The 22,327-nt window shown below is 52.3% G+C and overlaps 5 protein-coding genes across 5 annotated transcripts; 3 read left to right on the top strand and 2 right to left on the bottom strand.

Moving 5' to 3' along the window:
• Window positions 1-43: 43 nt before the first annotated feature.
• Window positions 44-8,084, bottom strand: JCM6883_007133 (uncharacterized protein; the record flags this gene model as incomplete). The annotated part of the gene is made up of 23 exons (XM_076634855.1): window positions 44-150; window positions 209-510; window positions 592-725; window positions 794-1,133; window positions 1,202-1,307; window positions 1,376-1,474; window positions 1,542-1,789; window positions 1,860-2,202; window positions 2,254-2,303; window positions 2,368-2,706; window positions 2,772-3,209; window positions 3,267-3,424; window positions 3,481-3,596; window positions 3,752-3,878; window positions 3,941-4,049; window positions 4,120-5,598; window positions 6,027-6,348; window positions 6,417-6,587; window positions 6,660-7,408; window positions 7,492-7,582; window positions 7,661-7,683; window positions 7,756-7,805; window positions 7,869-8,084. The coding sequence occupies 23 exons, from the start codon at window positions 8,082-8,084 to the stop codon at window positions 44-46; spliced, it is 6,117 nt and encodes a 2,038-aa protein (XP_076485176.1).
• A 128-nt stretch (window positions 8,085-8,212) lies between these two features.
• JCM6883_007132 (ADP-ribosylation factor GTPase-activating protein) lies at window positions 8,213-10,309 on the top strand (the record flags this gene model as incomplete). Its single annotated transcript, XM_076634854.1, has 8 exons — window positions 8,213-8,278; window positions 8,373-8,408; window positions 8,499-8,581; window positions 8,665-9,635; window positions 9,720-9,761; window positions 9,843-9,951; window positions 10,020-10,197; window positions 10,280-10,309. The coding sequence occupies 8 exons, from the start codon at window positions 8,213-8,215 to the stop codon at window positions 10,307-10,309; spliced, it is 1,515 nt and encodes a 504-aa protein (XP_076485175.1).
• A 450-nt stretch (window positions 10,310-10,759) lies between these two features.
• JCM6883_007131 (ATP-dependent Clp protease ATP-binding subunit) lies at window positions 10,760-13,428 on the top strand (the record flags this gene model as incomplete). Its single annotated transcript, XM_076634853.1, has 5 exons — window positions 10,760-11,103; window positions 11,180-11,664; window positions 11,727-12,262; window positions 12,342-12,854; window positions 12,913-13,428. The coding sequence occupies 5 exons, from the start codon at window positions 10,760-10,762 to the stop codon at window positions 13,426-13,428; spliced, it is 2,394 nt and encodes a 797-aa protein (XP_076485174.1).
• Window positions 13,429-14,273: 845 nt separating this feature from the next.
• JCM6883_007130 (uncharacterized protein) lies at window positions 14,274-15,159 on the top strand (the record flags this gene model as incomplete). Its single annotated transcript, XM_076634852.1, has 3 exons — window positions 14,274-14,644; window positions 14,711-14,816; window positions 14,893-15,159. The coding sequence occupies 3 exons, from the start codon at window positions 14,274-14,276 to the stop codon at window positions 15,157-15,159; spliced, it is 744 nt and encodes a 247-aa protein (XP_076485173.1).
• Window positions 15,160-17,235: 2,076 nt separating this feature from the next.
• On the bottom strand, window positions 17,236-22,192 carry JCM6883_007129 (uncharacterized protein; the record flags this gene model as incomplete). The annotated part of the gene is made up of 12 exons (XM_076634851.1): window positions 17,236-17,579; window positions 17,660-18,327; window positions 18,391-18,567; window positions 18,629-20,082; window positions 20,150-20,388; window positions 20,460-20,761; window positions 20,838-21,113; window positions 21,178-21,251; window positions 21,319-21,458; window positions 21,529-21,580; window positions 21,643-21,930; window positions 22,019-22,192. The coding sequence occupies 12 exons, from the start codon at window positions 22,190-22,192 to the stop codon at window positions 17,236-17,238; spliced, it is 4,188 nt and encodes a 1,395-aa protein (XP_076485172.1).
• Window positions 22,193-22,327: the final 135 nt, after the last annotated feature.

Below are 22,327 nucleotides of genomic sequence, written 5' to 3'. Positions count from 1 at the left end.
AGCTGACTCTACTTTCACGCTACCAGTCAGAGAGCTACGGACGCTAAGCGCCGAACGATAGGGCTGTTTCTCGAATACGGAGTCGAACGGTTCGTTCCGCTGGCCAATCGACGAGAATCCATTCGAGGGTGGCGGCAGTCGTCATGAGTGCTATCATGAGAGGCCAGGGTCATCAGCTCGGTCGCTGAAGTGGAAGGAACAAGCTTACCCTCGTCGCCAACGTGAAAATCCCACGTTTTGAAAGGTTGACTTCCTCCTCTCTGCGTTGGTGCGCCAATCAAGCTGAGGATCCCCATTCCCGTCTTCCAGATACAGACTTTGCTCTCCTCGAGTGATACGGTCGCAAGTCGGTGTCCATCCGGTGACCAAGAGACAGCGGCGAGAGGTCGATGATGCCCTTCGAGAACGTAGAGGCGTGTAGCGGTTTTGAGATCGTAAACGATAGCGGATCCTTCTTGGGTGCCTACAGCTAGTCTCTGCGATTTGCCGTGAAAGTCGATCGACGGGAAACTGCAGAAACAGTTCCGAGCGCCCCGAGTCACGTCAACAAGGCTTAGTGATGAATCTGGGAGCGACGTCGAAAGCACTCACGTTCTGACAAGTTCGTTGAAGATTACTGTTGCCGTTTGATGAACTGTTTCGCGAAGATCGCTAATCGTCGGATCGAGCGATCTCACGACGGCTTCGACAACTCGAGGCAAAGAATGATACAGTACGAGAGGTTTCTACGAAAACGAGATCATCAGTCAGCGTGGCTGATGGAGTAAGCTTCGTGATAGGTCGGACGACTCACCTTTCGAATAATAAACCCGAGAAGCTTGAGTGTCGCGTTGCGAGAAATCGCCGTTGGAGCGTTTAGAATGTCGAAGAGGAGGGTCGACATGAAGAGAGGAGAGTTAACTCCAGCGACGTGGACGGTCGCTTGTCGAGCCATGGCTCGGAGGTCGCTCGGAGTTGAGGGATCTCGACCTATCGCGATCGAAAAGAGCTGTCGGACGAGAGCTGGTGCGTCGACGTAGTTCTGCCAGATGTGGAATCCTCTCGAGCAGAGTTCTGTCGCAATCGCTCGATGGAAAGGATGTTGCGAATCGTCTAGGTAGGAAGCGACGGAGGCGGACAGATCGGCGAGCAGTCTGAACTCGCTTAAACGTCAGCTGTTTTTCAGGCGGTAGACACATGAAGCTGGCGAGAATAAACTCACGAGGTTGCGAGCAGCTTGAAGCGGTCTATCGCCACCAGTCCGATTACGAGGATGGCTGTATCTGCTCTAGCGTGAAGGCGTTCCCCCGACCGCGAGCGGACTGGTACTGTTAATAGGCACTAGCGCATCAGCAGATAAACCTATAGCGACAGATATGATGACAGAAGGACCCACGGCAGCTCTCCAATCGTGAAACAAGTTTGAGGGTATCTTGATCCGGGAGAGAAGCCAGATAAGTTCCAAAGAGTGTTCTCGCGGCTTGCTGCACTTCGGCTGAAGGTGAGGGTCAGCACAGAGACCACACAGCGGCGAGCGGCGAATATCCGTGTGCGGAACTTACAATTCTTATCCAACCAGTAGTCGACGAAGAACTCGAGGCGAGGTTCCTGAAACGTGTTCCCAATCGAACCTTCGAGACAAGCACTGAAATACACTATAGCTTCACTCGCGACTCGCTCTGTAGCTGGAAAATTGAGGAACACTCGAAGTAGACAGACAATCATCAGTAGTCGTCGAGCTGTGGAGTTTCCAGAAATCGTCCAGGCCGACTTTGCAAGCGATTGCGCTGGAAAGGCGAGGGATCCCGACCTGATTCCATGCGACGGGAAGTCAGGTTCAACAGGAAAAGTAAGGACAGTCGTAGCGCGAAAAGACGTACTGGTTCGTAGCGAGTTCGAGTTGAACCGGGGATGGAACGATCCCGAGTTGCTCGAGAGCTCGATCACAATCCTCGTCGTCACCGAACGGTATGAGGTTCGACAACCATCTTTTGACGATTCCGAGATAGCCAGATTCGGGGCTAGAGAGCTGTGCAGGACTGGCTGAGCGAGAAATGTCGGGGGTTGCATCGAGACTGTCGAAACCGTTTCGTAGCTTCTTCGAGGTTCGTTGATGTGAGCTTGACCAGGGTAGATCGCGGGAGACATCGTCCAATAAGGCCCTGAGGTCGAAGTTGGCGGAAGGATCTGTTCGATCGACATACCCGATCCAAAAAAGGTCAACTATCGTCAACAAACGAAACGTGAGGTCTGGGAGCTTGCGCAAGAGCTTACGAGCCATCGAGCTTATAGCAGCATCGGGTTTCTCGTCGTCCTCGTCAAACCTAGATAGGCGAAAAGTATCAATACCGGGCAGAAAGGTCCGCTGAATTTTGGGGATAAGCTCACCAAATTCTCCACTCTTTCGCTGTCTCTCGAAGTACACCTTGTGCCGTCTTCTCGTCCATACTTCTCCTCAACTCTCCTATTCCCGCGTCCCAGACTCTAGCGAGACCTTGCCTGTAGAGAACAAGGATTTCGCCTTGTTTCGTGGTCGCAACGAGCTGGGTCGGAGTTCTCGAACCGGGGAGAGTGAGGATGACTTGCGGCGGGTCGATCGACACGAGTGCGGTTGGAGAATTGCTTGACACGAAGAGAAATGCCTGAGAGTGACGCGGGAGAGAAAGGCTGGCGTGAGCGACAATCGGGGAAGCGAATAGGGAGAAGGTGGCGAGCTCTTGCAGGCTCCTGCAGACGATATTGGGGTATCAGGATCGATCGTATCGAGCGAGAGAAGAGGTAGCCATGCTCACGGGAGAGTCCAGAAACCGACTGTTCCGTTAACGCTACCTGCGACTACAACTTGTCGAGTGTCGAGATCAACAACATCGAGTAGTGAGACTGCTCCACTGAGCTGGACGTCGGAGTCTGAAGCGCTGAAGTCGGTTCCCAGAGACGAGATGGGGCGGAGGGTTATCGTTCCATCCGAAAAGCCGAACAGAATCGATTCTGAATCGACTTTGTATGTGCGAGTCACTCGTGGTCTAGGATATGGAGACGGTGAGCGATACAAGGTGCGAGTTTCGAAGGTCGTGTCGAGCTCGAGGCAGTTCAGCATCCGACTCCCGTTGGCGTGAAGAGTCGAGTACAACAGTTTTGGCGGCTCGTTGCTCGAGATCGGTGCTTCGTAATGATGTACAGCTTCGACTCCGGTCAGCTCGAATTGTCGCTCGAGTTCGATCTTGTTTGATCTGTGCAAAGCGGGTCAGTTAATGAGCGAAACCTCGGGAAAGGCTCAATACGCTCACGATGGCTGGAAGGTCTTGGTCATGACTCGTTGAACTCGTATACTGTCTCTGGTCACCACCACGAAGCGATCTTGTCCCGGCAGAATGACGATGTCTCGGATTCGAGGCAGAGGCATCCGCGCGACTTGGGTGATTTGTTGAGGACCGAGACCGGCAACCTTGTTCACGCGCGAGAGGATCAGCATAGATCAATTCAAGACAGGACACGGCTTACAGAAATGTCCGATTCATCCCACCACACGACGAGGCTTCCATTTGTTCTCAGCCCTCTCAGTTTCCCCGAAACTTCGAGAGTACCGAGAATGGTGCTCTCTTTCGCAAGGATCGAATCTGGGGAAAATGATCGCGAGATAGGTCGTGACAAAAGCGCCCGCGTATCCGGAGAGACGTAAAGCAGCGCGAAAGACGCTAGTCACGATGAGAAAGCAAGGAGATCTTGGTCAGTCAGGGTCAGCCTTCTTGAACAGATCTGTTCCATGGCTCACCGTGCAGGGCCGAGACTGCGAAATGCTCAATGCGTTTAACGGTCTCGATGGTTGAGAAAGTATCGAGATCGATGCAGACGACTGCAGAATTGGGTTCTCCAGCGGCACAGAAAGCTATCATCCGTCCCTGTCAACAGCTGAGAGCGTCAGAATTGAGTTCTAGACAGGCGGAACGCGCAGACAACGTACCGAGTCCTCCCGCAAAATTTGCAAATCTGTGTACTTTGTGCGCGTTTCTGTCCGAGAATCGCAAGTGGCTAGACAGTGCCCGTCAAGAAGCGAAATCGCAGAAAGGTGACTGTTTCGCGATGGAGAACACGGGTCAGCCTGTTGGTAACCGATACAGACGAAACCGACCGGTTACTCACCCGCTTTCTCTCAGCACGATCAAGAGTTCCCCTCCTCTCTCTCTTTCCTGGTGACTGGAGCAGAGTACATGATCTTGTTCCACCGAACGGATCGCGACTACACGTCCGAATCCCGGCGTCAGAACCTTCAGCGCTGGTTCCAGGTCGCTGGTTTCGTTCTTTTCTTCGTCGATTGTTTCCTGTCGATCGATCGTTTCGGATCCACGGACCTCCTCAACTCGTATCGGTGATTCTGTCGTGCTCGAATCTTCCCACAACCCGATTCCGTTTGTAATACTTTCTTTTCTCGGACCCCTCGAATGACTTGTGTTTCGCGATTCAACTTTCCGTGAAAGGCGTTCCTTCCTGCTCGAAACCCCTGACGACGAGCTGTGGTGAATCCTCGGAGAAGGGGTGATCAGATTTGAGTTAGACTCAGGGTCGTTCGAAGGCGTCGACGGGCTGAACCTGAATTCGGGAGGGGGACGATTCGGCGTAGGCGATAGAGGATATATTGATGGTTCGACGGGAGATAGAGGAGGCAAGGTCACGACGGGGGAATCTTCTGGTGACTCGGAGCCGTGCGTAGAAGAATCTTGCGAGAGTGAATGACGATGAGGGCCCGGGGAAGGAGTTACTGAAGTTGTTGATACGGAGACAGTGGCGCTCGCCTTGCGTAATCGTTGATCTGCGAGAGATCTAAGCTCTGAGTAGGTCGTTGTGGTGGAACCGTTGAGAGATGGAGGTCCAGAGGCGTGTCGAAGAGCGGACTGGGACGTGAAGGAGGACAGGGTAGAAAGGCTCGCCGAAGAGCGTCGAGTTGTCAGCTGCGGTGATAGCGAAGCGCGAGGTGGAGGAGAAGTGTTGAGAGGAGAGGAGGCACGAGTCGAGGTCGGAGAAGGACGGGGAAGTTTCGTTGTTGTCGACGCCAACGTCGAAGGCGAAACAGGCGCTGCGATGATCGTACTGTCCCGCTCATGTCGTCGTCTCGCGAGGTTATCAGCGTCGGATGCCTCGCCTTTGTTGCGGAAGATCCAAACGAGTCCATCTGCGGATCCAACGGCGACTCTCCTTCGTCTGGTTGGCCTCCTCCTCCGTTCGCTGTGTACAATCCTATCGTCCGCGTCGCCCCGCTCCAACGTCACTCCGGCTGGATCAACACATCCGAGTGCGATCGAAGTGATTCTCCCGCTCGTTTCCCGCAACCATTCTGGCGGTGAATCCTGTCCTCCTATGTCTTCTTCCAGGAGCGCCAGTTCGACACCTCCATCGATACTTGGGAAGATCGTGCTGACGCGATCAACCAACGCCTCGGCGGAATCTACATCTTGTTTCGGATCCCGATCTTCACCCTGGAATCTTCCATGATCTCCGTTCGTCCTAGTCTCTTTGTCGCGATCGAATTCGTCAAAGGGGTCTTCGTCGTGGTAGCTAGTTCCCACGGGCGTCGAAGTTGAAGTTGCATCTAATTCTGATGAAGTTGATGACGAGCCGGCGAGTCTAGCGTGGGGTGCCGGTATCCGATCTAGCGAGATTGTAAGCTGTAAAGGTCTGCTCGAAAAGGTTTCTGCCGGCAAAGGTGAGGAAATCGACATGGGGTGGAGGAAGAAGAATTTCAAGCAAAAGTTTCGAAGAATCTCGTCTGAATAAATCATTGCTTCTCGTTCTCAGTTACAACAACTTGTAGCTACCGACTAATTCGATACGATTACGCGATGGACAACACGACAGGCCTTAACAGAAACAGCGCTACGGGGCAAATGCACAGATCTCTCCGTAATCAAGTCTCGGATCCTCATTGACTGCTGGTTTCCATGAGAAACTCCGTCGACAACGTCTCGTTCATTTCGCTGTGATCAGTACCGACGCTTCCATCAGTCAGCGCTTGTTTCGAAGTCGCGTTGACGGATAAGACTGAGAAAACTCACCGTTCGAACGTTTCAAACAATTCTTGCGCTTGTCTTCCGACGGAAACTTCTCCTTCGATTCCGTTGAACTGTACCGCGTTGGCGCACATGATCGCAAACTCCCTCGTGAGTTCCCCGTTGTCCTTGATTTCGCCATTCTTGATCTTTTTCGTGATGTCTCGTAGACACGTCGGTCTTTGCACGGCGGTCGAGTAGTTGGGCGCTTGAGACTTCGTGACCTTCGTGTCGAACGAGCTTGAGAATGGTAACGAACTTCGAATCGTCTCGATAATCCTGTTGTAAGCTGTTTTCCGTCTTGCTGCGAGCTGTTTCGATTCTTTAGCTATGAGAACGAGCCGCACGATTAGCATACTTCCACGTGCGGACCACTGGAGAGAGAAGATTGCGCACCTGTTGGGTCGAGACCTTCCTGTTCGGCTTCAATCTCAGCTCGAGATTTTCTCCCTCCTCGTTTGGCACGTTTGGAAGCAGGCGCAGGGGTTTCTTCATCACCCGCTGCTTCCGGAGAGTCGGCCGTTGGAGGTGTTGGTTCAGCAGCTTTGCGCTTGGTCGTCCTAGAACCTACAGAGACAGATGTTCAAGCGACTTCAGTAAAGGTGAGGAAACGAGCGAAAACGACGGAATGAGGATCACCTGTTCTACCGCTTACAGCTCTCTTTCGTGATTCCGGTTTCTTCCCATCTTGTTCTACGCCATCCTCAATAGAGGGGTTCTCTCCTTCTCCTTCCCCTTCGCCTTCGTCTTCCTCTTCGGCGCCGTTTTCACCTTCGACGGTTTCAGACTCGTCATCGCCTCCGTCCTCCTCCTCGGGAATCGCTTCTGTGTCGATGACATCTTCTTTCTTTGCTCTCCCTCGACGACCTGTGGTCGCTCTCTTTCTTCCCCTTGAGGTCCCCACCGGTTTCCTGCCTCGTTTTTTCGAAGGTTTCTCCTCTTGTTCCTCTTCTTGTTCCTCCTCGTTCCCTTTCTCCTCGGCTTCTTCTTCCTCGGCCTGTTCTCCCTCGGCCTGTACAACCATATCCTGCGATTCTTCCTCTCCAACATCATCGGTCGACACCTTTGTTTGAGGTTCGGTTCCCTCGATTTGTTTGACCGTCATCTCCTCTAGTTGTTCAGAGTGGGTCAGACTCGGCTGTACCTCCTGATCAACAGTCGTGGATGCTCTGCCGTCCAACGATTCAGTCGAAGGCGGAGGCGCAGCAGCTTTGTCGATTGCGTTCTCTTGATCTCCTTCGCTTTGTTGCGCTCCAAGCTGCGACGAATCTTCTTGTCCCGCCTTTTGAGTCTCTTCGATCCTGTCTCTGACGGATTGCGGAGCGGAGTTGAACAGGAGCTTGTCGACTTGTCCTGTGGCGATTTGGTGGTTTTCGCTTCGGAGCTTCCTGGTGATAGAACATTCAGATGCTGATGTCAGTTCGTGCTTCGAGACCAACGAGCTCGAGGAGGCGTAGCAAGGATGACTAACATTTCCTGTGCATGAGATGCAAGAATCTGGTCTCGAAGCGAGACGAGTAGGTCGGAATAGAGGGAATGAATCAATTTCCGTACTGGTCGAGCTGTCACATTTGTCCCAACTTCACTGATCAGCTTTTCGCCAGTCTTCGAGCGAGGAAAGATAGTATAGCGTTACGCACCGCGAGGCTGGCCGCAGGCGGAGCTGTGCAGCGAGGTACAGAGTCAATTTGAGCAACCTGAAAACTTGAAACTTGTCGAGAATGCGCCAACTCACGCATTTAATCCTCTCGACCCCATCATGTCGTTGAATACAGTCTCGTAGCCCTGTCGATTGACTAGATTGTGAGATCCTTCGAGCCGGTAAAAGGGAGCTGGGAAGAGACTAACTTGTTGAGTCATTTTCGCGGCATCCTCGGGCCACTCTGGACTCGACTCGACGAGCTGCGAGATGGTGGTCCAACTCGCGTCAACTCCGAATTGACACACTGCCTGGGCGAGGAGGAGTTGAAGCGGGAGAGGTGGAGCAGATGGGAGAGGAGAAGAAGCCAACGGGGCGGTTTGGGTAGGCAGTGCCGGAGTTGTCGATTCTACTATTCGTGACATCGGATGGTCGATAAGTTGATCAATAGACCTTCGGGGAGAGAGGATCTGGGAAACGAGATCGCGACTCGAATTGCTCTGCCTCTCGCTCTTTCTCTCTTATCGACGCACCCCTCCGCCAGATAGGAAGAATGTCTGCTACCAGTCAAGAACGTGATGCGATATTCCACGTCTTGCGCAATCAGAAGGCGAACAAGGTGAGTAAACTCGTGTTATTCGATCAACCTCCTCCTCCACGACGCTGATGATTCTGGTCGCCCCGGTCCTCTATCGGTTGATCGTCGTGAGTAGATGTGTGTCGACTGCAAAGCGAAGAATCCGACTTGGGTCAGTCTGGCTTCCTTCCCCCTCTTTCCGACCCAAATCACGCTGACACGCCTTGCTTCCTCTCCTCTCTCTATTGGGCGCTGCTCGTAGGCTTCCGTGACTTATGGAGTCTACATCTGCTTGGACTGCTCTTCCGTGCACCGGAACGCTGGAGTCCATGTCACTTTCGTTAGGTATGTTCTCGATTCCTCTCTACCCCTCTAGTATTCCTACGTGTGATCCTCGCTGACCTCTAAGTTCTCCGTACCGCGAACAGGTCGACCAACCTCGATATTTGGTACTGGCCCCAGTTACGAGCCATGAAGGTTGGAGGCAACGCGGCGTTCATCGATTTCTTGAACCGTCATCCCGGTTCCTACAACCCCTCCTCTTCCGATACGAAACAAAAGTACCTCTCGCGTGGAGCCGCACTTTACAAGGAAGAATTGGCCAAGAAAATGAAGGAAGACGAGCGAATCTACGGGAAAGATGTCGTCGTTGAGGGAGCTGAACTAGGAGGGAATCGAGACGGACCTATGGGTTCTGGATCTACGGGAGCGGGGAAGAAAGATGACGACTTCTTCGATTCGTGGGACGCGCCTGCTTCGAAACCCAATACCCCTCTCGCATCGCCCGCCGTCAGTTCCCCTCCCGTGCTCGGTCTCGGTTCCAGACAGAACCCGCCAACAGCTGCACCCCGCACCGTCACTTCTTCCTCTTTACGAACCTCTGCTTCTCCGAATTCCTCAAATCCAACCTCGTCATCAAGCGGGAATCCCTCGACGAGTCGACCTAGAACTCTCGGTGCAACTCGTTCGATCTCCTCGACTTCGTCAACGACAACCTCTTCACTCGGCGCCGCCAAGACTTCAAAGCTGGGAGCGTCGAAACTCGGAGGAGTCAAGAAGGGAGGAATGACGATTAATTTCGAAGAAGCTGAGAAACGGGCGAAAGAGGAGGAAGAAAGGATCAAACGATTGGGCTACGATCGTCGAAAGGAGGAGGAGGAACAAGCTGCCGCTGCTGCCGCCGCTTCGACATCTCAGGCTCAGGCGGCGAAGAATTCGACCGCTTCGAATGGGAAGAAAGTACCGATCAAGAACGACAGCGATGTCGAGAGGCTCGGAATGGGAGTCAGGAAGCTAGGATTCGGTCAAGTCGCCGGGTTGAGCGGGGAACAGGCTGCGCAGGAGGCAGAGAAGAGGAAGAAAGCACTTGCGAGAGCCCAAAATGGCTATGTCGAACCCGGTGAGCGAATTCTTCAGTATCTTTCTACTGCCCGTCGGTTTGTACGTATCTTTACTCGTACTAAATATCGATGGCTGATTACAGAGGAATCTAACTACGCAAGAAAGACGTTCGGAAATCAAAAAGGTGCGATCTTTTCCTTTGATCACCCTGATGAGACGCAGCTGTAAAGCGAGCTCGTGTCCTCACGTTGAAACCTTTTCGCAGGTATCTCTTCCGATATGTACCATCAAACCGGTTCGTACGATGCGAATGCCTCGCGAGAAGCTCAACAGCGTCTACAGAACTTCCAGGGCGCTTCCGCCATCTCTTCCAAGTGAGTTTCGCTCTCGGAGTCATCTTTCGTCGAGCTGACATTAGACTTTGATGGCTTCCCGCACGCAGCGCTTACTTTGGTCGATCAGAATCGGAAGACCAAGATTTGGAAGATTCGATTCTCGATGCGAACGGTCTCGGTAGCTTGGAACAGAGCGCAAGAGATGCCGTGAGGCAAGTAATGGATGCTGCAGGGATTGAGGATCTGAGTGATGTTCAGAACGCTTTGAGGGCCGGTGCCATTAAGGTTAGTCTGTCCCTATTCTGTCCTTTCCCTTGGGTTCCTCCTGTCAAATGAGCTTAACCTCTTCGCTCGTCTTCAATTCTAGTTGAGCGATATGTTAGCTCGGTACGCTTGAGGGAATAAGCGATAGATTCATCTTCTCTCGAATTTGTGATGTGAGAGAGAAAATTCTCAACCCAGTCTCTCGTTCACGACACCGTGTCAGCTTTTGTCGTGTGTAAAGCTCTGTACTTTCCATGTCGTCCCTCTCTGTGAAAGCGCGCGAGCTAGCGTGCAATCATCGCGTTTTGAGCTTGAGATTGATTTCGTGTCGAGAGCTTAAGGTCGTGAGAGGCGGGACCAGCGAGATTGGCTTTCCTCAGGCAGCTTTCCGGCAGCGCACCGCTTCAGCTGGAAAGTTCGAGACGCAAACGCGCAAGCGACCGTCGAGTAGAATTTGCGAGAACAATTTCCAGAGTTCGATGGCTCCGAGACAGGCTTCTCTCTCTCTACCTCCTCTTTCCCTTTTCGCACCCCTTCGACCTGACAAACTCAATAGTCGATCTCATACTCGCACCCTTCGCGAATGCTTTCTCGCTCTCTCGGACGAACTACCCGCTTCTCTCCATCTTCATCTGCCATCGCTCCTTTTGTCCTCCACTCAACTCGCGACGGAAGACCAGCTCGTTCACTCTCTACCACTTCATCTCGCTGTCAAGGACCGCCACCACCTCGAGGAGGAGGAGGACCGGGAGGAGTGGGAGGATGGAACATTTTCGATCAACAGCAGCAGAAACGAGAACCTGGGAGTACCTTGCGTGAGAACGGAGTGGATTTGACAGAGCTTGCGAAACTCGGAAAGTTGGATCCGGTTATTGGAAGAGATGCAGAAACGAGACGCATGATTGAAATTTTGTCTCGTCGATCCAAGTGAGCCTGACTCTTCTCAAGGTCTGAGCGGCGCGTGACATGAAGCTGATCTATATTGAGGTCTCTCTCCTCCTAGGAACAACCCTTTATTGATCGGGCCTGCGGGAGTGGGAAAAACAAGCATCGTCGAAGGACTGGCACAGAAAATCGTCGCAAGCGAAGTCCCTGAATCTCTCAAGGGAAGGAGGGTTGTCTCGATCGATCTCTCGACTCTCATGTCCGGCACTGGCGTGAGAGGTTCGTTCGAGGAAAAGATGCGCGCCTTGATTCAAGATCTCGAGTCGGACAAAACTGTCATTCCCTTCGTGGATGAGATTCATCAGCTCCTCAACTTAGGCAAAGCTGAAGGATCCCTCGATGGAGGCAACATGCTCAAGCCTGCGTTGGGAAGGGGATTGCAACTTGCCGGAGCGACCACGATCAACGAATACCGAAAGACGATAGAACGAGACACCGCGTTGAGCAGAAGATTCCAATCTATCCTGGTGGACGAACCGAACATCGAACAGACGATCACGATGCTTCGAGGCTTGAAACCCAAGTTGGAAGTTCATCACGGAGGTCAGTTTTTTTTTGCCCTCTCTCCTTCGCCCCCTCGACTTGACATTCTCTCTCCCTCACAGTCACGATCAGTGATTCAGCTCTCGTCGCTGCAGCCGTCATGAGTACTCGCTTCATCTCCGATCGTCACCAACCCGACAAAGCGATCGACGTTATCGATGAAGCTGCCGCCTCTCTCCGACTCCGTAAGGAATCTCCTCCCGACGAACTCGATGCTCTTCGACGCACGATCACGACGCTTCAGATTGAACTTCAGTCCCTCGGGAAAGATCAAGATCACGCTTCGAAAGAAAGGCGAGAAACGATCGCATCGGAATTGAAGGAACTCGAGGCACGAGCAAAAGAGATGGAATCGGCGTGGAAAGCGGAACGAGAACGTGCCGAGGAGATCCGCAAAACGAGGAAAGAATTGGAAGAGAAGAGGTTCGAATTGGAGGACGCCCAAAGGCGAGGCGATTTCCAACGTGCGAGTGAGCTTCGTTACTCTATCCTCCCGTCCCTCGAAGCGAAATTGCCAAAGGAAGGAGAAAGCGAAGGAGAAGAGTCGGACGAAGGAGCGAGGGTCACGGCAGATGACGTCGCGAGGGTTGTGAGCAAAGTACGTTGTTGCTCCTATTTCTTGTCGCGAGTCGCGAGTCACTCGTGACTCACCATTCTTTCTTTCTTTCTTTCAACAGTCTACCGGTATTCCGACTTCGACGCTCCTCCGTGGAGACAGGTCTCGACTCCTCGAACTCGAAAAATTTTTGGGTGCGCGCGTGCGGGGCCAAAATGAAGCAATCGCCGCGATCGCATCCGCTATTCAACTTTCCCGAGCCGGGCTACACAGTGGAAACCGACCTGTTGCATCAGTGTTGTTGTTGGGAAAGACGGGAACGGGAAAGACGGAACTCGCGAAAGCTTTGGCCGCCGAGTTGACTGGGACGGAAAAGAACTTGGTGACGATCTCGATGACCGAGTACGGCGAGAAACACACCGTTTCGAGGTTGATTGGTGCTCCTCCTTCATACGTCGGCTACGGAGAATCTGGCGAATTGACCGAAGCCGTTCGACGCAAACCTTTCTCGGTCGTTCTCTTTGACGAATTCGAAAAAGCTCATCCATCCGTCGCCAACATCCTCCTACAAATTCTCGATGAAGGAAAACTCACGTCAGGAGACGGGAAAGAGGTAGACTTCAAGAACACGATTGTGAGCTTTCTCCTTTTTCTCATATCCATGATCCAAACTAACGCATTCGAATCTGCAGATCATTCTCACCTCGAACATTGGTAGCGATATTCTCTCGCAACCTGGATCAACCCGCGAAGATGGAACGATCACGGATCACGCCAAAGAAGCCGTACTCGATCGCGTACAGGCTCTTTACCCTCCTGAGCTCCTCAACCGCCTCGATCTCCAACTCGTCGTTAATTCCCTCTCTCCCGACGCCGTCAAGGACATCGTCGCCCTCCGTATCCGTGAGGTTGAAAACACCCTCAATCACTCTCCAGCCGCGCCGGACCGTCACCTCACTCTCAAGGTTGAAGACTCGGCGAGAGAGTGGCTCGCAAAGATCGGATTCAACCCTCACTGGGGAGCGAGGGCGCTGAACCGACTCGTCGACAAGGAGATTCGTACTCGTCTCGCGAACGCTCTCCTCAAAGGAACCCTACGAAATGGAGATGAAGCTGTTATCAAACTCAATGCAAACGGAGACGGGTTGGAAGTTGTCGACGTTCACGAGCCCGAATTGGCTGACAAGGGAGATTCCGGATCGGCTTGACGTCGAGAGTAGGAACGAGTCGGTTTCTTTTTTCTTTTTCTTCTGTTCCCGTCTTTTTGTGTCCTCATACGACCTAAACGCGAGAGTCGGTCAGCATTCTCGAAAAGGAAGAAAGAAGATAACGCACTCGTAAGGGAGATTGACGTAGGTCGGACAGCTTTGGAAGACGGGCAGAGCGAGAAGTTCGACATGTACTGTCGAAGAATCGCAGGTTGGTCGACGGCGTTCTGTAGCCAGTGAATGAATTCGTTTCTCGACCCAGCGAGCTCGCCATTCTTTCGGTCAAAAGTCTGTCAAAATTGAAACTACCGTTCTCTCACAGACGTCAAACTGCTCAGCAGCTGATTTTTGACCGGCTTCTCTCTGCGGGACTCAACTCGACTTGGACCGACTTGGACCGACTTGACCCCGACTTCTCACCCGCAATTTCTTACAGAGAATCATCTCTAGCTCGACAAAAGCCTGTTGGATTGCTAACGACAAAAAAAATGGCCAATTGAAAAATAAACTTTTTTTTTCGATCTCCTCTTGCAGGGACGCTGCTGCTGCGTTCGATGACCCAGTAGGGGAACCAAATAGTCAGGATCACGATACATACAAGAAGAACGAGAGCTCTAGCAAGCTTGTAGCGAAAGATATAGGCAATACCCTTCTCAAAATCCCCTCCAAAAAAAAGTTTTTTATTTTGTAATGGCCATTTTTTTTGACGTTAGCAATAATTGTAATATGTAATTGAAAAAATGTACTGTAATGAAGAAAGAGACAGTGTTTACGAACAAATCATCTTTTCTCTGCAAAATCATCTACCTCGACCTCGGCCTTTCCGAGGGCCCGCCCAGCTCAGGATGAACACCGCTACCACCCCCTCAACTCGACTCGACGACGGTATATCGGCTAACGGCTTCCTCCGCGCGGCCCGAGGATTGACCTCGACTTTCCCCTCTTCGCCGCCACCTCTCCACCAATCCAAGAACCAAGACATCGAGGAGGAATCCCCACCAAGTCCCCCGCCGAAGCGTCGCCGTGTTACGGGTCTCCCGCGAAAGCGAGCGCCTGTAACCTCGAAGCAGATCGAAGTCAACTCTGGCGACGCACCTCGCCGATGGACAGCGGCAGAGAAAGGGAAGGGAAAGCTCGTAGAGTTGGCAGCAGCAGCAGACGCTGAGAAAGGGAACGCGAGCGAGGTGAAGCAAGGAGGAGACGGCCAATCGGCAGAGTGGGTTCCCACTTCTTTTCATCTTCGGTTTACACGAGAAGACGGTTGACAATCTCTCATAAGCAGGACTGGAGTGGCATACGATCGAACGACTGTCGTCCTCTTCATCAAAAAGATTCCGAATGCCGCCACTGAGTTAGATGTCGAAACGCTCGTTTCCCATTACGCTCGCGTAAGTTTGGAAGATCAGTACATCTCACTCGACACAATACACAACGCTGACTTTGTCCACGACATATCGTCTACAGGTTGACAAAATTGAACTGCCGACGAAGCCGCGAAACGGAGCGAAACTTGGATACGCTATCGTAACCGTCCGTCCGAGACGAGAGCCGGAGTCGAGCAAGGCACTTCTCCTCGCCCTCAACAACTCGTCTTTATTGGATCGGCCCATCTACGCCCAGGTCTACACCGATAGAGACGACAACCAACCGAAACACGAACCATCAACCGCTCCTCAACCTTCAGGTAAAGTCTCGAATGGTTCTACCTATGTTCGAGGGTCGACCGACTAAGGACTTTGCTATGCTACAGGCGAGAAACGCAGAAGAAAGGACAAACGCAACCGATTAAAAGATCCAGCTCTAGTCGAGCGCATCAAAAACTGGAACAAGAACTAGTCAATGATGGATGATAGCTAGAAGGGGAAACATGTAAGGCGAGCGAACGAAACGCGGCGTGCGCGAGGGATCTCTCTTCACTCCCTTGATAGTCACTTGAGCTGTCTCTCTGGTTCTCTCTCTCTTTTTTCTGTCTTGCTTGCTACAGTAGCTCGTCTTGTTCAACTAGTCACGCAAATCATTTGGTTATTCACTCGGTCATTGCATGTTTGTGGTTGAGAGATGAAGAAGCTGAGATAAGAGCTGAGCAATGAATTCCAACTCCAGTCAAAATCGACAACGAAAGTTCTTATTCACAGCCGATCTAACCGACCGCTATTCCAGAGTTACAATTGCCGTGCTCTCTCTGACAGCTTCTTCCCCGATCAATCTGATGTAATGACCGAATACGAGGGTTTCGAGCGATTAGAGTCGAAAAGGGAGACGGGCATTGTCGAGGATGACGGTAGTTGAGAGGTCCGACGAGGACGAGAGAATGGAAGGGAGGATTCGTAGGAGAGACCTGAAGGGCGAGGAGCCGTCCGAGAGAGGTGAATGATTGACAAGGTCGAGCCGTGAGCTTTGGGGAGGTTCCGTACTGAGGGGGATCATCCGGTTACGAGGCTGCGGCGGATGCGAAAGGGATATAGTAGGTGGTACGAAGGCTCTCGTCAGCTTGCGATTCTGAAGCCTCGGAAAGGGAGAAGAACTAGAGAAGAGCGTCGAGGTGTTGAAGCTTCAAAGGGCAGATCGTTCACCCGCTTATGTGACTTCCGTCTACCCGGGTCTTGGCTTAATCTAGATCGCGATCCGACTCGCCTGGGAGCAAGGGCGTCGTAGAGGGCGGAATGAGTAGGCCCATTGATGATTCAGTCGCCGACGGCTTCCGTTCTGAGCCCATGAACTTGCGATGTCGATCGAGAGTATAGTGTCGGATTCTAACGCGTCACCAGCGGTCTCAGCAAGACGCGAGGAGACGGTAGAGAGTCAAGAAGAGATGAAGGTTTCGAGTTGCCTCCCTTCCTCCTCCTTCTTCTTCTTAGAGGCTCCACCCTGCGCTGAGTAGGTAGATGGAACTGCTGATTATTCGTTCAGGAGGAGCTCGTGAGTCCTGCTCTCTCTCTCTCTCTCTCTCTCTCTCGTTCAGAGTTTGCTCACCCCTCTTCTCCTCCTTCCTCTTTAGACGCTCCTTCTCGTTCGTCTCTTTTCACCCTGCGCTCAGTAGGTCGCTGGACCCTTTCCACCCTGCGCTCAGAGGTCGCTGGACCCTTTCCACCCTGCGCTCAGTAGGTCGCTGGACCCGTTGCTTAATCGTTCAGTCGGAGCTCGTGGAAGCCCCTCGCTAGCGAGGCTGTCCTTCCCCCATCGAAGTGATGCCTTTGATCCTTTCGTTGTCCCTCCCTCCTGTAGAGTTCCTGGCCAGTCTCTACATCGAGGAGAGGAGACCTCGTACACCCGCACCTCGTTCCGGTCGAGGGGCACAAGGGTCGATACAAAGGACAGAAATCTGATCGATGGGGGACGCTACCTTTTGATCATCTGACGCGTACACGACAGATCTACACGCAATGTTATGTCGTCAGACCCAGCCTCAAGTGCGAGGTCACCAGTGTTCTCTTTTCCTTGTTCGCACATGACCGTTTTGCGAATCGTTCGGGTCAGACGAAGTTTTGGCAGCTGACCCTTGAGAGGTTGAGGTGCGCATGGAACCTGAATATGATTACCGTAAAGCATGCTAATCGCCTTTCGCGAGACCCTGAGGACGAACTGTGTGAGAGAATAGATCCGAGCTGAACGCGAGTACATTGTTCGCTCATCATTCGCTCACTCCCCCTATCTTGGTCACTCACACTCCCTTGACTTTGCGCGAGACTGCATCGCTAACCTCTTTCGTTGAATATCTGGCTTGGCGCTTGGTATCTCGACGAAACGTTATTTCTCGGTCTGTGCCCTTCTCTTCTGGAGTACGAGATGGGATAACAAGATCTGAATTCAGTGCGGCGGAGTACCATACAAACGGCGCCTCTGCTCAGAGCCTATGAAGTACATCTGACGAGCTCCACCTTGAGTTTGAGGTTGAATCGTCTGTGCTGCTTGAAGCGGTGCAGGACGGACTCGGACTGTAACGGGAGCAACAGGACGAGAAGGAACACCCATAGGAATCATCAAGGCTTGAGTCGGGCCTATCAAAGGCTGGAAGGTTCCCACATGACGAGGTTCAACTCGGGGGCGCTGAGTCGGAGGTCGAGGCTGAGTCGTTGAAGCACGAGATTGAGTGTTGAATTCAACGGGTTGAGGCTGAGGAGGTTGACGTCTGATGTTCGACTCTTCTAGAGCTTTGACCGAAATTGCATTCGAGAGAGTCATCAGCTCCTCGAAACTGACATCAATTTGAGCGAGGGAAAGGGTAACATACCCTCTTGAGTGTACTGTTCGGCAATCGGCTCGAGGAAAGCAGGATCGAAATGTACTCCCGAATCATCGGCGAGTTCAACAAATTCTTCCTGCTTCTCAGCTTCCGCCATCTCTTCCGCTTCGACTTCTGCTCCCGCATCGTAATCACTCTCCCATTCATCTCCTGCCTCCTCTTCCGATCCCAAGTAATCTCCCTCTCCGTCTTCCATTTCAACGTCTTGTCCGGTCGATTCGAATTCGCCAAGTTGAATTCCAATCCTGTGAGCTCCGAGGTAGAGAGCTCCGTCCATCGCTTCTTCTTCGACTGGTTGTTGTTGTTGTTGTTTTTGTTGAACTTGTTGTTCTTGACTCGCCTCCGGAGTTTCATCGACGAGAACTTTCGATTTCGTCCTAGTTTTGTCACGATCGACTTGACGGTCTTCGGGTTGAGGGAAGGCTCGATCGGCGAACGAGACGTCGGTAGTGGAAGGATGACCGACAGAGGAACGAGAAGGAGCGACGGCTTGGAATTGAGCTAGAAGCAACCGAGGTCGCGGTTCCACTTCTTCTTCTTCTTCTTGTTCTTGTTCTTGATAGAAACCGCCGTCGAATCCTCCGAGATCGTCTCCTTCTCCACCCGCGGCGATGTTGAAGCTGTCATCGACGTCCGCAGCGGGTTCTCGAACGAGTCTGCACGTCACGAAACGAGACAAAATCAGTTGAGCTCGACGAGAAATAAAGTTAGAGACTCACTCTAGAGAAAACTTATCCGGTTGGTTCGGGTTGATATCGAAGATTGAAGGAGGTGGTCGAAGTTTCAGCGGTACCTTGACGTCGAAAGGAGGAGAGGTCGATTCGGAAGCCTTGCGTTTCGACGTCGACTTGTCCTTCGGAGCTGGGCCTGGAGAAGCGACGGATACGCTAGCAGATCTAACAGTGAACGAGCGATCAGTAACTCATCTGGCATGGAGGACGAAGAGGGATAACTCACCTAGAAACGGCTTTTTTCTCCTTTCCTTCAACCTTGCTCGATTTCGCAACACGTTTCCCGGCGCCGACTCCCTTCCCTTTCGGTTTCTCGATCTCTTCCTCCTCCTCCTCCTCCTCCTCCTCCTCCTCTTCGTCTTTATCGGCGATGGTCGAGGTAGAAGTAGCGGTCTTGCGTCGTTTCGGAGGAGGAGGTTTCGTTGATTTCTTCGAGGCGGCAGCAGGAGGAGCGACTCTATTGACCGTTCCCTTCTTTCCTCGACCAACATCTTTCGGAGCAGGGAGATCACTCTCATTCGACGATCCACCCGATTCTTCGTTCTCGCTCGAATCTTCATCTTTTCCTCCTCCTTTACTCAACGATGACGATCGAGTTCGTTTATGGGGTTTGGGAGGAGGAGGAGGTGGTGGTGCGGCGACTTGCTTCTTCGTGGTGACTTTCTGTTGACGAGCAGAAGGGCGCACGACTTTCTTCGAGACTTCGGGAGATTCAGATCGAGTAACTTCCTCCATCGCGAGATCATCGGTGTCGTCTTTCGTCGGGGTCTTCTTCTTGGTCGAGGACGTTCGACTGTGTCGCGAGTAAGAAGTCGTAACTTTCTTGGCGGGACGAAGAGGAAGATCTTGAAGTTCCGGCGAAGTTTGAGCTTGTCCTCCTTCGATCGCTCCTCCGCCTCCTTTCGTCGTGGTAGGTCTCTCAGGTACTCGAGATTTCACTTCCTTGTCCTTGTCGAGCTGTTTGTATTGTTCGGATTCGGGTTTATGCGATTTCGAAGATTCGTCTCCTCGTTTCGACGGAACCGTTTTCTTCTCTTCTTTCTTCGATTTCGGAGTAACTTCTTGTTGTTGACGCGACGAGGTGGCCTTGTTCGTGACTTCGGCAGGAGCGGTGACTTGTTTGTCCGAGGGACGTTGAGGCGACTTGACTTGTTGTCGAGGGGATCGAATACATCCTCCTCCTCCTTCTGCGGCGATTCGTTCCTTCTCCCCCTTGTCCTTTTCCCTCGTTTCTTGTCCTCCTTCGCTCGATCCTCGTTCGAGTTCATCGGCGATACTCTGAATCTGTTCCCTTTTCTTCCTTAACGCTTCCTGACTCGCCTCTTTCTTTTCCTCGACCACTTTCTTCGATGAGTCCACCTTGTTTCGTTCATTCTCCTCTGGTGTTTCTCCCGGGAAGTAAGCTCCTTCTTGAGCTCCGTGAGGACTTGATACTTTCTGTTTACGATCGGATTGAGCGTCGGCCGGAGTCGGAGCGAACGAAACGCGACGTTCTCCTTTCGGTGCTTTGTGTCGAGGAGTAATTCGATCTCCATGAGGGTTCGCGGCAGAGGTAGTGGCAGTGGGTTGAGCTGGAGGGGCGATTGCTGGAGCAGCAGGGAGAGCAGGACGGGGAGGTCGAGGACGAGAAGCCGAAGTTTTCGGGAAATCGGATAATTCCTCGAGTAACGGTGGATAGCGCTGCACGACGATCGAAGCGCAGTCAGTCTCGGTTTAGGATCTAGAGCATTGAACCGGAATGACTTACCTTCCCTCGATCGAGAAGAGTTTCGTGAAGAATCTTCGGCATCCAAGGAGTTTTCTTGACCAAAACGACGAGTCGGTGATACTTGGGTACCTCGGTTCCGGCGGCTTTGTATTCGAAGTCTTGGGTTTCGGTCAAAGGGATGATTCTCTTCCCAACGTGGAAAGCTTCGGAGGATAAGGGTTTCGAGCCGAGAGTGAGAGGAAAAGCAGCGTCGATTAGGAAAGTGACGCGGAAACAATCTACTCTCACACGCCACATTCTGAGGTTAGAGGAACCGAGATGGAGCAGGAGAACGCGCGAGAGAACTCACCCAAGTTTGTTTCGGCTGATCCCTCGACAGTATCCAAATCGTGCACGAAGACCTTCTTGACTCCTTCGAGGGGAACAACCATCCTCTCTTCGCCCTCTTCGTAATCCTCATTGCGGTCCATGATGGTCGCGGCGAGAACGTGTCGCGAAATCCAAAACAGTTTCGAATCGTAGAAATCCTCATTGACGATCTGCGAGAGGGAAGGTTCTCCTTGAGAGTCGAAGGATTCGGATCCTCGGTCCGCAGGCAGAAGAAGTTGTTTTGAATCGTAGGTCATCGAGCGTAGTTCGAAATGCTGTGAGCTGTGATCGCAACGAGACATTCCGAGTCAGACCTTGCGTTCGATTGGCTAGCAACGTGAAGGTCGCGAGAACACACCGGCGAATATGCAACGTCGTAATCTCCTCGAGGATCCTCTGGTGACCTTCCTCCCATCCCGTCGAAACTACAATACTGTCCAACATCTTTCCCAAATTCTTCGCGAAGTTCTCCGGACCTCTTCTGAACACGTCCTCCGAGAAGAGTTGTTGTGGGAAATCCTTGCGATCTCGAGGAGAGGTCTTTGCCGAAGGGAGCAGTCGGAAAGCGAGTTCGAACGTGAGATGAGAGAGGTGATAATCCCAACCAGCGTGAAGGATTGATCCGAGGTAATCCCTGATCGTTCTCCCGACGTTAGTACATCACGTGGAGGAGCGTTACTGACTTGAGGAAGACGTACGGAGGGAAGAGATACCTGAGCAGGGCTTTGTTCGATTCATTCTTCGAGAGCAGCTCTCCGAGAACGTCAAACGCCTACCCATTCAAGCAGGTCAGCGTCAACAACGAGCCAGTCTAGTTGAGGGGAATAATGTATGCTTACGCTGTATTTCGCCGCCATTTCGAGGGAATTTCGTCCCAATCCTCCCAAATCGTCCGCCGAACTTTTCGGAAGCTCACTCGCTTCGGGAACAATCACCTTGACGAGAGCCGCCGCGGTCGTCGAGCAGAGGTAAGTACGGTCTAAGTCAAAGCGTCGACTGTGTCAGCTGCAGTCGAGTCGTTCTGAGGGAAATTTGGAGAAAGAACTAACATGCGAGATCGTCAGGTTTCCTGTCTCCAACCGTGTTCTCCTCCAGATGATACTACGTTGATCCATGTCAGCTTGACTCGAATGGGCATGAACGAAGAGAGGGAGAGAACTCACGATCAAACCTTCTCCCAACGCGATCGCGACTCGATACCACCAATCTCCTCCCTCTTCGCTCGCCCTCTCGTTCAACCCGGTCAACAACTCCTTGATGACTTGAACCATCGCTGCGATTCTCGTACCTTCAGGGGATCGAGGGCGGGGGCCGTGCGGTAGAGAAGTGTCGGGATTGGTGGAACTGCTCGGGGGATCGAAAGACGAAGATGAATTGACTTGAAAGTCGAAGAACTCGGTTGATAAGAAGTTGCAGAAATCATCGATGGTCTCGGTATCGGGCGTGGTAGTCTAGAAGCAGTGAAAAGGGAGAGGGGAGAGAGTTAGTTCAATTGAGGACCAGATCGCGTCGAAGAACAAGGGGAAAGAGGGGACTCACAATGGAAGATAGTTCCGTAGACCATTCATGAGTAGATTTGATAGCTTGTTGAAGCCTCGAGAGGTCTTCGGGAGCGGTGGATGGAGATGGGAGATGAGGAATCAAGGCAGTGGTAATCTCCGAGAAGGGTGCCACGAGAGGAGGTGGAGTAGCCTTTGGTGGAGGCGAACTCATACTTGAAAGTGTATACCAAGCTCTCGAGGGATCTAGTGAGAGTGAGGGGAAGTGACTAGAGAGGGAGAGGGAGAAGAGCAAAATTCTCTCTTTTCCCCTCCTCTCTCGCGATGTCTGGTTCGAGAGATGCTTACC

The sequence above is a fragment of the Sporobolomyces salmoneus genome (assembly GCF_050403485.1).
Source record: "Sporobolomyces salmoneus JCM6883 DNA, S_salmoneus_JCM6883_v1_ctg73, whole genome shotgun sequence".
Taxonomy (NCBI): domain Eukaryota; kingdom Fungi; phylum Basidiomycota; class Microbotryomycetes; order Sporidiobolales; family Sporidiobolaceae; genus Sporobolomyces; species Sporobolomyces salmoneus.
Note: the sequence above shows the minus strand (reverse complement) of the source record. Positions and strands in the feature narration are given on the sequence as shown.